The sequence below is a fragment of the Colias croceus genome, chromosome 29 (assembly GCF_905220415.1).
Source record: "Colias croceus chromosome 29, ilColCroc2.1".
Lineage (NCBI taxonomy): Eukaryota > Metazoa > Arthropoda > Insecta > Lepidoptera > Pieridae > Colias > Colias croceus.
In genome coordinates, this window is record NC_059565.1 from 2400801 (window position 1) to 2413024 (window position 12224).

Consider the following 12224-nt stretch of genomic DNA (forward strand, 5'->3'; position numbering starts at 1 on the left):
TGTGCTAAATTTAATTGTATTCAGTTGAGTAGTAGGTACATATTTTGCGTGAAAGAGTAACAATCATACGCACACATACACAATACACATACATCCATCCTCACAAACTTTCGCATTTAAAATATTAGGAGGATTCACTGATAGATTCATTCACAAATTATTAGCGTTTCTCGTTTTATTTTTAAAAATTTATTATGGCCATTTTACTCATTCCGTTAAGTACTTTCGATATCAGTTTAAAGTTTTTTGATATCGGTAATAGTTACGGAATAATCGCCTGTGCACACTTAACGATTACACCTGTATATGTTAGAAGTGCAACTCCAGCATCTGTGGTTGAGCACCCCTTTGTGAAACCAAACTGTTTGGTGTGCAGTAAACTAGTAACTAATGCGGAAGAATACTTGAAGAGAGAATGCTTCAAAAAGAAACAACCTTTTGGGTGTGATCATTGCCCTTTTTATTTCATTTATATTCATATTTTCCCTCTTAAGCCACTTAAGCTTAACACACAGATCGCACAGAATTTACGACTTTTTTGCCTTGTTGGTCGTCCATCCTGAGTTAACAAATGAACTTAACTACTAAATACGTTTGGATAGCTAGGTACTTAAATATTAGTCACTTAAAATTAAGTTAAAATTTAGTTACCTACATATTTATTTATTTGAGTAACACCACATCAATACGAAACATTACAAGAATAATCATTGAACATGAGATGTATGACAGATATACGGCGTACATAACTTTATCTGTAACATTATATATTTTTTAACGAATATTACAATTAAAAATACTGAAAGCAGGTTCTTTACGAAAACTGCATAACAAAATTTGATAATAATATAGGTATATATATATGCTAAAATTAAATTTTGGAAAAAAAACTAAGGTAAAACTGTATTATCAACTAGGTAATTTATTTCTGTGAGTACGTAAGAATTTAAAAACATATCTTTTAAATAGAGATAGCTGGCTACCGAATATATCAAGACCATTGATTTTATTGTATTCCTTAAGAATATGTTCTGTGGGTACGCAGCTCTTAATAAAAGTCGCTTGTAACAACTTATGAATCAAGTTTAAGGAATATAGTCTATGTGTGACAAAGATATGGCTTTCCAATTATTGTAATACAATTTTTATTATCGATCGAATAATTTTTGAGTTCAATCGTCACAAACAAACAAAAAATCAAATATTTTTCTTATACCTGATGCTCGCTATTTTCTCTATATATTTTTCCTATAATAATAAGCAGAGACAAACTTTTGAGTCAATAGAATAGAATAAAATATGAAACTTAAAACGAATACATACCTACTCAAATACCTACCTAAAATCTTTCAGCAGAATAAAACTCACAACTCCGTGACATAAAATTTATACCCATGAACATAATATAAAACTAGCTTACCGGCCGCGGCTTCGCCCGCTTTCTCTAAAACGATTTGAGATTTAAACTATCCTATCTCTCAAGTTGGATCGAACTGCACATGGTGTGCGAATTTTATTATAATCGGTTAAGTGGCTTAGGAGCCCATTGAGGACAAACATTGTGACACGAGATTTATATATATTAAAGATTACCTACTAATTTTTATACGACTCAAAGACAATGAAGGAAATAGCGTTAGAGGATTTGAAAGGGAAAATGGATTTGTGTCGTCATGTTCCTTTTAATTATTGTCGTTTCCTGATTTATAGATATTTAATTAACTATGTTATAATATATTATTAAGTCAAATGAACCTAGAAAAAAATAATTTTAAATCAATTCCGTAGTTCTAGTTATAAATACTTTCTTTTCATAAATAAGTGTTTTTATAAATGAACAGAAGGTAAAAATAAGGATAATAATAATAAAAAAAACACATTTACGTTTGAACACATTTATTTGCTAAATTACTAATTAACAAATTCAATTTAATGGCACTTAAATCAAACCGAATAGATAATTTCTAAAAGCATAACAATTAGGTAACGATTTTCGTGGGACTTACCTCCGCCGTACGGACTACTGATATCAACTTAATGATGGCATGTTTATCTGAACGCAAAAAGTGTGGTAGTCACTTCCTAGGGGTATGAAGGGGGTAGGGTATTTTAAGTGACTTATATTTAAGTAGCTGTCCAAACGTAAAGTAGTTAAGTTCATTTGTTAACTCAGGATGGACGACCAATAAGGCAAAAAAGTCGTTAAATACAACATATTTTGGATTAACGCATAGGATAGGTTTTATCCCGGAAATACTACGGAAACGGGAACTATGCGGGTTTGCGAAGCCGCGCTCGGAAAGCTAGGACAATAAATAAAATAAATATTTTTGGTAAATTCAGTTAATTTTAATTACTTTAATTTTTTTTCAGTTAATTACTTTATTGACTAATTCGCAAACTCGTAAAAAATAAATCAATGATATTATATTATAACATAATATTAGGTACAGTATAGAATATATTAATTTTCCTTATATAAATCTATACTAATTATTGAAAATGCTAACTCGATTTACTATCTACGGTAGTTGTTTCACTTTTGAGGTTCGGGAGACGATTCTGCTCTTTTGCTTGCTGGTTTCTTTAGGTATTTTAGATTCTTTAGGTTATGGAGATTTCTTTTCGTCTTCAGATTTTGAAGGTTTCTTACTGGTTTTGATTCTTTATATTTTGAAGGTTTCTTTTCTATAACGGGTTTCAATTCTTTAGATTTGGATGGTTTCTTTTCTGTCGACGGTTTTGATTCTTTAGGTCTTGATGGTTTTTTTCCATTAGCAGATTTTGATTCTTCAGGTTTCGAATGCTTCTTTTCTTCCGTTGGTTTAGATTTTTTAGGTACCGCAGCTTTCTTAGATTCTGAAGATTCTTTCGGCTTTTCTTTCCGTGCTTCAGGTTTTTTCCTATCAGCTTCTGACTTGTCACTTTTAGGCTCTTTTTCTTTAATTGGTTCAGTATTCGATTCAGGTTTTTCTGCTTTGTCTTTTTTATTTGGTTTTTCATTAGATTCTGTAGAATTTTCATCTGGTGAATTTTTATTGTCATCAGTAGGTAAAGATTTTGATTTTGGCTTCATTTTTTCATTAGAATCGTTGTCTTTTTTATTAGATTCTTCACTAGATGGTTTCTCTTCTTTAGAATTATCTGCTTTTCTATTTTCATTACCGTTTGAATTATCGTTTGCGGGTTTATTATTACTTGCACCTTCATTTCCAGTACCATTGCCATTATAGAAAACAAATACATTTGTAATATGATCCTTGCCCACTGTGTTTCCGTAGATCGTGCCAGCGTGTACATCAACTGAGGTGTTATTATTATTTGATGGACCATTTGATTCCGAAGGTTTTTCTTTGTCTTCATTACTACTTGCAGGGGACTTATGTGCAGGTTTGTTGCTCTTCGTTTCGGGGTTTGAATTACTGGAAGTATTTTTATTTTTAGGTTTATCACTATTATTTGCATTTGATTCGCTTGATTTTACAGCTGGACTGTTCTTGTCTTTTTTGTCATTTTTCTCAGTGTTCCTTTTTGGTTTTGATTTGTTTGAAGGTTCCTCTTTATTTTTCTTGGTGTCATCAGAATTGCTTGAAGGTTTTTCTTTTCTGCTGTTTTCAACTTTTGGTTTTTCTTTTGTCTGGTTATCTTTGTCGTGAGCGTTGTTTTTATTATCAGTTTCAGGATTTTGGTGCGTAGCTTTCTGTAATTGATTAGCAACTTCCCGTTTGACCATATCTTTCAAACGCTGTAACAAAAATTAGATAATATTTATTATATTATTTAGAAAAACAAAATCAAGTTTAAATTGAAGGTAAATAGTAATAATTTACCTTATTTAATAAATCCATATATTTTTTCGTCCATCCAGCAAGCCAGTCCCAAAATTGCTTCTGTAATAAAAAAAATAAATAAATATTCCACTAACTAAATAATTAAATGTTGATATTTTTGAAACTTATGATATTTAGGTTTCGTTTTCATTATACATATTATGTGATTATTGATTATTTAAAAAGCATACCTTGTTCAAAAGATTGTCGAGATCCTTTTTGGTGAAATCATCTGGTTTCTTCTCATTCGGTTTCTTCTGAAAAGTGGATATTATGTGAATTTGTTATTTTCTCTACATAAGAACCATCCTCGTACTTCAAGGAATATAATAAAAAAATAATTATCGAAATCGGTTCAGCCGATCTCGAGTTATGCGCTTACCAACATATTTTGCGATTCATTTTTATATATAGCTATAAGTTATTTTAATATGATATGTACCTGTGGGTTTTTCTCTTGATTTTCAGGCTTTTCTTTCTTTGTAGGTTCGTGTTTACTTTCTTTAGGTTTTTCAGTAGGTTTCTGATGTTCTTGCTTATGTTTAGTTGGGTAATGTTTTTCTGGTTGACGATGTTCCTCCTTCGGTTTCTCTGTAGCAGGATTCTTAGTCGCTTCACTTGTGTGCGATGGTCTCTTATGCGGGTGAGATGGTTTTCCATATGACGGAGATGGTTTTTTATGCGCTTCAGATGGTTGCTCATTTGATGATGAAGGTTGCTGATTTGACGAAGATGGTTGCTCATTTGATTGAGATTCTGCAGAACTGTTGGGTTCGGCTGACTGTGATGTTGGCTCGGTTGCTTCAGTAGATTCCGGTGCCACGTAATTACCTTCGTGTGCTGGTTTATTCTATAAATAATAAAGAATTAAAATTATTCAGTGCGGTTGAATAATATCACATTTGGAATAACAATTATAAAATGCAATTACATATTCTCTTACCTTAGGTTCACCTTCACCAAAATTAACAACTGTATCTTGTGGCGGATTCAAGTCCTGAAAAAAACAATTTTTCGTAGGAGAATTGGTTTAATACTAACATTTGGTAAAATTAATAAAATATAATATTATCTAAAGACTTACATTCCACATGTATCCTTTATCGTTATGTAGATTCATTCCATATGTTCCTGGTAGTTCCTGGACGGGCTTAGATTTCGACTGCATATTATTTAACTGATTATTAAGGTTCGCAAAAGATCTCCTAAGCTTGTCTTCATCATACATTGGTTTATGAGATCTTTCTCTATACTTCTTTACCGGTTTTCTTTCATGTGTATAATGAGGTTTTACAATGTATGTGGGTTTGTAAGGTTTTCTAGTAGCCCTGTGATATACAATAGGATGGCTTTCCTTTCTAGGCTTATAAACATATGTGTTTTGATGCTCAGGTTGAACCGGTACTATAATAACATTATTAGTTGGAGCTGGTTTAACATAAGAAGGACGATTTTGAACCTTTGGTTTATAAACTGCCTGTGGTTTAAACGGTTTAAATGGAGGAATCTGTTTAAGGAGATTATCAAATGATTGTTTCAGAACATTACTGTTTGGTTCGTTGTTTTTGGATTTATCAATTGTGTTTTCATAGCTATTATAATCTGGCTTAGGTTTTTCCACGACGTAATTAATTGGTTCTGGCTTCGCTTCGATTATGACTGGCTGAGCCTCAACCTTTGGTTTATAAACTGCCTGTGGTCTAAACGGTTTGACGGGAGGAATCTGTTTAAGGAGATTATCAAATGATTGTTTCAGAACATTACTGTCTGGTTCGTTGTTTTTGGGTTTAACAATTGTGTTTTCATAGCTATTATAATCTGGCTTAGGTTTCTCCACGACGTAATTAATTGGTTCTGGCTTCGGTTCGATTATGACTGGCTGAGCCTCAACCTTTGGTTTATAAACTGCCTGTGGTCTAAACGGTTTGACGGGAGGAATCTGTTTAAGGAGATTATCAAATGATTGTTTCAGAACATTACTGTCTGGTTCGTTGTTTTTGGGTTTAACAATTGTGTTTTCATAGCTGTTATAATCTGGCTCAGGTTTTTCCACGACGTAATTAATTGGTTCTGGCTTCGGTTCGATTACGACTGGCTGAGAAGGTTCTACAACGGAATCAATTTCAACGGGTTTTTTACTTTCTGGTACTTTATCTACGTAAACTACCACGGGACGCTGTGTCACCTAAAATGTTAAAAGACATATTGTATTTATACAAATAATGTTAAATCAAAATCTAATCATAAAAGCTCACAAATAAATAATAAAGAGCGTGTGTGGCGAGCACACGTGTCAGAAGTGAAACTTCTTCGACAAGATTCGAAGATAACAAAATCGTCGCCTTACTTCATTACGTGACGGTATTGTCATGGCGTTCTTGAAATTTTACTCTCAACGCGCCTAAAGAAGTTTCACTTCAATAAAATAATAAGGACATACCTCTTTTGTTACTACGGGTATTGCACTATCGCTTTCCTTAGGATACTCATATATAATATTTTTTGAAGTTTTATTATTTTCTTCAGTTTCTTGAGGTTTATATGTGTTAACGCTCGGTACACCTACATTGTCGGTTCCAACGGGAGTTTCGTCCAAATCCTGTAAAATAAATAGTTGTTAAAAGGTAATCTAGATATTTTTAATTAAAAATGTAAAATTAAGTTTATCGTCTATACGTTTTTAAAGAATAGAAAATATCGATCGCGAAGTTGCATTGGAATCCGCGCCTTCCGCCTTTATAAAGCATTTGAATGCCATTAAACAAAAACAATATCAAATTATCGTGTATAAATTTAATATAACTAAAGTTAACTAAGCTGCTTTTTAAAATTATTTCCCAAAATATACTCACATTCCATACAACTCCCTTATTTCCTACTAAATCCATTCCATACGTTTTTGGCTTTTCCTCTTTATTTGGCATTTTGTTAAACATGGCGATTGCTTTATTTTTAAAATCGTCCAGAGGTTCTCCACTATTTGCATTATTAACAAAAGGTTTAGAATTACTGTCATCTTCATTGCTATTTTTTATAACATTGACGAGATTAGGAGGTTCAATTATAACAGGTTGTTGTACTATGACATTGGTATGATGTATAGGTACATTTTCTTCTTCAGTAGATTTTACAGCTGGTTTTGCTACTATGACACTAGTGATAGCACTATCGGCAGGTTCTTCCTCATCAGGTCTTTGTTCCACAATCTTAGGGGCTGGCGGTATTTCCTAAAGAAATATAATATGTTACACTTATGCTGTATGAATTACTATCATGAAAAAGTTAGTTATTTTTGTTTCTAAGATATTAAAAAAGCACACGTGTACCGAGCACACGTGTCAGAAGTGAAAGTTCATTGGCAAGATTCAAAGATACCAAAATCTCATACTCCATGACGAGACATTATTGCCATGACGAGAAATTTTACTCTCAACGCGCCTAAAGAAGTTTCACTTCAAAAACAATCTTTCAAAAATTAGGTAACTTTGTTCTTTAAATGTCGTATCTATACAACTACATATATATACTGTACATTGTAATGTTAAATGTTGTGGTACAATAAATGGAAGGAAGGAAGGAATTAATTCTTTTTCAGAATTGCTTGTGTAGATTTGGTTTTGTGGTAAGTGATTACTGTGTTTTGCGGAGATTTGCTGAAAGTAATATTAAGTTATGACAATTCGTAATGAAGAAATCAAATAGGTATATTTGAAGATTTATTTTTTTGGTAATCAAGACACAAACATTTAGGTAATAATTTACGTATTGTTTTACAATCACGTATTCTTAGTAAAGATGAGGGTTTTAATTGTACTATAGATTTTTTAAGACAATAAACTTACGATTTCTAATGATAATTAGATAAATTTATTTTAATATATTTTAATACTTACGTTATTATTTTCTTTGGGAACAGCAGAATCGTCATTGTCATCACTTCCTCCGAAAAATTTGGCAAAATCCTGAAGTAAATAAAAATAATTTAATATAAATTAAAAAATAAATAAATATTACACACACGTAATAATATAAGAACATCCATAAGAGTAAAGGTCATTTTTAAAGCTTTTTCTTTTGAACGTAATCCATACTAATATTATAAATGCGAAAGTAACTCTGTCTGTCTGTCTGTTACTCAATCACGCCTAAAGCACTGAACCAATTTTCATGAAATTTGGTATGGAGATATTTTGATACCCGAGAAAGGACATAGGCTACTTTTTATCCCGGTAAAATGACGCAATCCCGGAAATCCCACGGGAACGCGAACTATGCGGGTTTTCCTTTGACTGCGGGGGCGAAGCCGCGGGCAGAAACCTAGTAAATATATTTAATAATATATACTTACTGGGGAGTTTTCATAGATTTTTCGAACGTCGCTGGGTAATTCATTTAAATTAAGATCGGGTAGAGTTGGCGCTGCTGGAATATTCTGAAAATAATAATTAGTTAGTAAATTGATAATGCAAGCAAGCCTACAGTAAAATAAAAACTTCAGTAAAATAAAAAAAATAATTTCCTTGAAGTAGATATTTCAATATCTTACGATAAAAATACACCCATGAAAAAACTTTCATACTTATTTTTTTTAAAAATATGCTTAGGTAATCTTACAAAAATACAGATTTATACAGAACGAAAAATAACAATAACAAAAATAATTTGTTATTCTATTAATTAATGTTTCTTATATAATTAAAGTAAAATAAAACTTAAACTTACCACATCATTTATTTCTCTCTTTCTCCTGTCATGTGCAGACTGATCCTGTAAAAATAAATAGATAAATAATTGAATGTAGAGTCTAAAGATATATGAACTGAAGCTCTAATATTATTTGTTGTTATGTTCATTGCTTAATTTAGAAGCAAGTAAAATTCGAAGTAGAGCATATTGTTAGTAAAAATCATAGACTACTTTAGATACAACTCTGACTAAAAATTAATGTTTTAATAGACGTTAAAACTTAAAAGCTACCCAAGAGCGATATCGTAGTTAACGTTACCAAAAATATTCTTAATCTTACGAAAATGCTGTATTTTTTTAATTTCGTTAGAAATATTCGAAAAGCTTTTTGCTAGTTTATTGCAAAGAAGCACATTTTTAAATATATGTTTGTAGTTTTGCATAAAGTACATTATTCCTCCAATATTTTTTAACTCTTGTATATAAAATATTAACTTACCTCTGGCTTAGCAATGGTATGAGAGAAGATGGACTGAGGCTCAAACAGCAAGAGGACGAATACAAACTGAAATAAAGAAAATATTTATAAGTATGAATGACCGATCGACCGCCTTCTTGGTACAGTGGTTGACGCGTGAGCATAGAACCGTCCTGCGTTCGGTTCCCGGTGGAGACGAAGAAAAAAAAATGCCTCGGTCTGTCAGGACACGGAAAGCTTATTACCTACTTGTCTCTACAGAAAATCGATCAGTGAAATGCATCTCCCCCTTAATACTCCACTTGGGGACACGAGACTTCACTTTTATAAATGACCAAGATATATTTGAATAAAACACATACCTATACCTACAATTATTAGCTAAATCTATGAAAAAAAATATCTACTGTAGTTACAAATATTACAGGGAAGTATGTGGAGAGCTTTTCGAAACTCCCTTAAAAATTATATTTTTTACACGTGTAAAACGTAAAAATTGACGTAAAGAAAAGATAATAGAGATTTTGATGAGTAAAGTTAAGTCATTAGGCAAAAATTAACGACTTAATTACAAATTCATTTTCGAATTAAATACCATTTAATTTGTTTGGATGTAAAGATTTTAAATTGTTTACAGTTATTTAAAATTTTTATGTACATTTATATTAAAATATGTATGATTTGGACCGTTTCGTAATTTTTAGGAAAATGTATTACGTCAAGGAAAGAATTGTAGCTTTTAAGGGTCGATTTCGCAACTTTTGGATAGGTCAATTAAAATTGCAAACATGTATGAAAATATGTTTAAAAGTATTTAATAAGCTATCAGGGACATTACCGAGGGGTTTAACAGTTGCTTAGTTTTTATTGTATTAAGTTTTTGAGTTTAAAAATACAAATTATTTTTACAATAAAAATCAATAAGTACTTAAGTTGTAATAAAATATATAAAATTAAATTAATTGAAAACTCACCTTAAAATAATACATCTTGTCACTCCAATTTGAGATGCAATAGATCACTATGACATACAAACACAAATCTCGCATTTTTATATAAATACTAATAGATTTTTTATCTTTCAAAAGGTGAATTTTATCTTAAACGATCTTTTATCTGAGAGATAAAGTGAGATAGCACGATTGAATATATTAAAACTGTTTATTGTTGTGATAATGAAATAAAGTAAAGAAATCACATTGCTATTTTATAAACAAAAAAAAAATGCTTTTTATTGGCAGCATATCATAAATACATTAAATAAGTTAAAAATTGAAAATAAACACTAAAAAGTGTTCATATGGCAGCTTATCACAATTTATTTAACTGGCCGGTTGGCTTGGTTGGTAGTGGCCCTGCCTTCCAAGTCACTGGTCGTGGGTTCGATTCCCACCCGGGGCAACGTAGATGTTTGCTCTGTGTCTGGGTGTTAATTATCTATACAGGGTGTAATCGTTAAGTGTGCACAAGCGATTATTCCGTAACTATTGCAGATACCAAAAAACTTTAAACTGATATCGAAAGTACTTAACCTAATGAGTAAAATGGCCATAATAAATTTTTAAAAATAAAACGAGAAATATCCAAAAATGTTACATTAAACGCTCCCATACATTTTATTTCCCATACATTTTGTATTCATAGCAGATAATCGAAGTGATGTCCTCATTGTGCAATACAATGAGGAGCTCTATTTACAGTTTCTAAATGAACTTCCCTTCAAATTTGCGAAGTAATTAAAGCAGAAAACCAAAAAAAGAAAGAAAAAGCTAAAATCTTTCATATTAAATGTACTAGGTTGATCCAAAAGTAATGATAATTGGGTATTTCCTGTGCACATAAAAATATAAAATAAATGTTTTTTGCTTGCTCATGTATTCACTAAGTAATCACAAAAAAATCATAACAAACAGGCCACGTTTCCAATTATTTACATTAATTTGAATGTGAACCGTGCCTGCCAGAATGTTTCCGGACGAAAAGAAGAAACAACGATTCGACATGTAGAGGGTAAATTTCTAAATTTTTAATGATATCAGGATAATTTTTTGTCACGTTTTGTGATCATGGACGTTACCCGAGTTTACCATATTTATGCTGAAACCAAAAAACAATCAATGTCCTGGATGCGAGCTTCCAAAGTGACGATGAAGAAATTCAAAGTGAAAATCAGTAGGTTAGATTAAAGCGGTAGTTTTTTGGGATGCTGAAGGAATAATTATGGTGGAATATTTTAAAAAGGTAGCCACTTTATTGGGCTCTTACTAAACAGACCAAATTAAAATATTGCGGTAGGTTAGTAAGGAAAAGAGACATGGCAAACTGCGGACCTGAACGCTGTTTCACCAAGACAACGCACCAGATCACAAAGCGTCAGTTGCGATGGCTGCCATTCAAAAATCGGCATTCCAAATGCTTGAACATCTACCCTATTTTTAGATCTAGCTCTTATTTACTTTTATCTCTTTCCTCGGCACAGGAAACACTTTCTTAGCAATAAATTATTTTAAGACGACAGCGAAGTGATGGCCGCGTGGAGGGGGTTTTGCGGATGAAGTCAAAGTTTTTTTTTTAAGTTTAGGAAAAAAAATATTGAAGTATATTTTCTAGTTAGAAGACTATCTAGAGAACTACATAATTATTATAACTGTAATGACCTTGTTTAATATTGATTATCATTACTTTTGGATCAACCCATGTACATTAGATATTCGTATCTCATACTAAATGTATGGGAGGGTTTCAAGTTAATTTTTTAGATATTTCTCGTTTTATTTTTAAAAATTTATTATGACCATTTTACTCATTAGGTTAAATACTTTCGATATCTGTTTAAAGTTTTTTGATATCTATAATAGTTACGGAATAATCGCCTGTGCACACTTAACGATTACACCCTGTATAAGTATTTATTTAATCTTCTTATATATAAAAATGAATCCCAAAATGTGTTGGTAAGCGCATAACTTGAGAACGGCTTAACCGTTTTCGTTAATTCTTTTTTTATAATATTCCTTGAAGTTTTCTTATGTAGAGAAAACGTGAATATGTACGACGGGCGAAGCCGGGGCGGACCGCTAGTATTATATATGTATGTTTATCAGCCGTCTGGTTTCCATAACACAAGCGAAAGCTTAGTATGGGATCAGATCGTGCCGTGTGTGAAAATAGTCCCGAAATATTTATTTATTTATTTATTAATCTTAATATATATAAATCTCGTGTCACAA

At 31.6% G+C, this 12224-nt stretch overlaps 2 protein-coding genes across 2 annotated transcripts; both read right to left on the minus strand.

The window, feature by feature from the left end:
* Positions 1–2536: 2536 nt before the first annotated feature.
* On the minus strand, positions 2537–3733 carry LOC123704263 (myb-like protein X). The gene has a single exon (XM_045652573.1). It carries the CDS (start codon positions 3731–3733, stop codon positions 2537–2539), a length of 1197 nt encoding a protein of 398 aa, XP_045508529.1.
* A 518-nt stretch (positions 3734–4251) lies between these two features.
* LOC123704264 (proline-rich extensin-like protein EPR1) lies at positions 4252–9996 on the minus strand. Its single transcript, XM_045652574.1, has 10 exons — positions 9969–9996; positions 9016–9081; positions 8553–8597; positions 8179–8262; positions 7724–7792; positions 6683–7057; positions 6271–6429; positions 4915–6015; positions 4774–4827; positions 4252–4680 (listed from the first exon to the last, which is right to left on the minus strand). The coding sequence occupies exons 1-10, from the start codon at positions 9981–9983 to the stop codon at positions 4252–4254; spliced, it is 2397 nt and encodes a 798-aa protein (XP_045508530.1). The 5' UTR covers positions 9984–9996.
* Positions 9997–12224: the final 2228 nt, after the last annotated feature.

Excerpts from the sequence above, each read along its gene's own strand:
- LOC123704263 (XM_045652573.1), bottom strand. The coding sequence starts at position 3,733 with ATGGTCAAACGGGAAGTTGCTAATCAATTACAGAAAGCTACGCACCAA.
- LOC123704264 (XM_045652574.1), bottom strand. Across the intron at positions 7,793-8,178 it reads AAATCTATGAAAACTCCCCA|GATTTTGCCAAATTTTTCGG; the intron begins GTAAGTATATAT and ends TATTTACTTCAG. Across the intron at positions 6,430-6,682 it reads ATAAGGGAGTTGTATGGAAT|GATTTGGACGAAACTCCCGT; the intron begins GTGAGTATATTT and ends TTTATTTTACAG.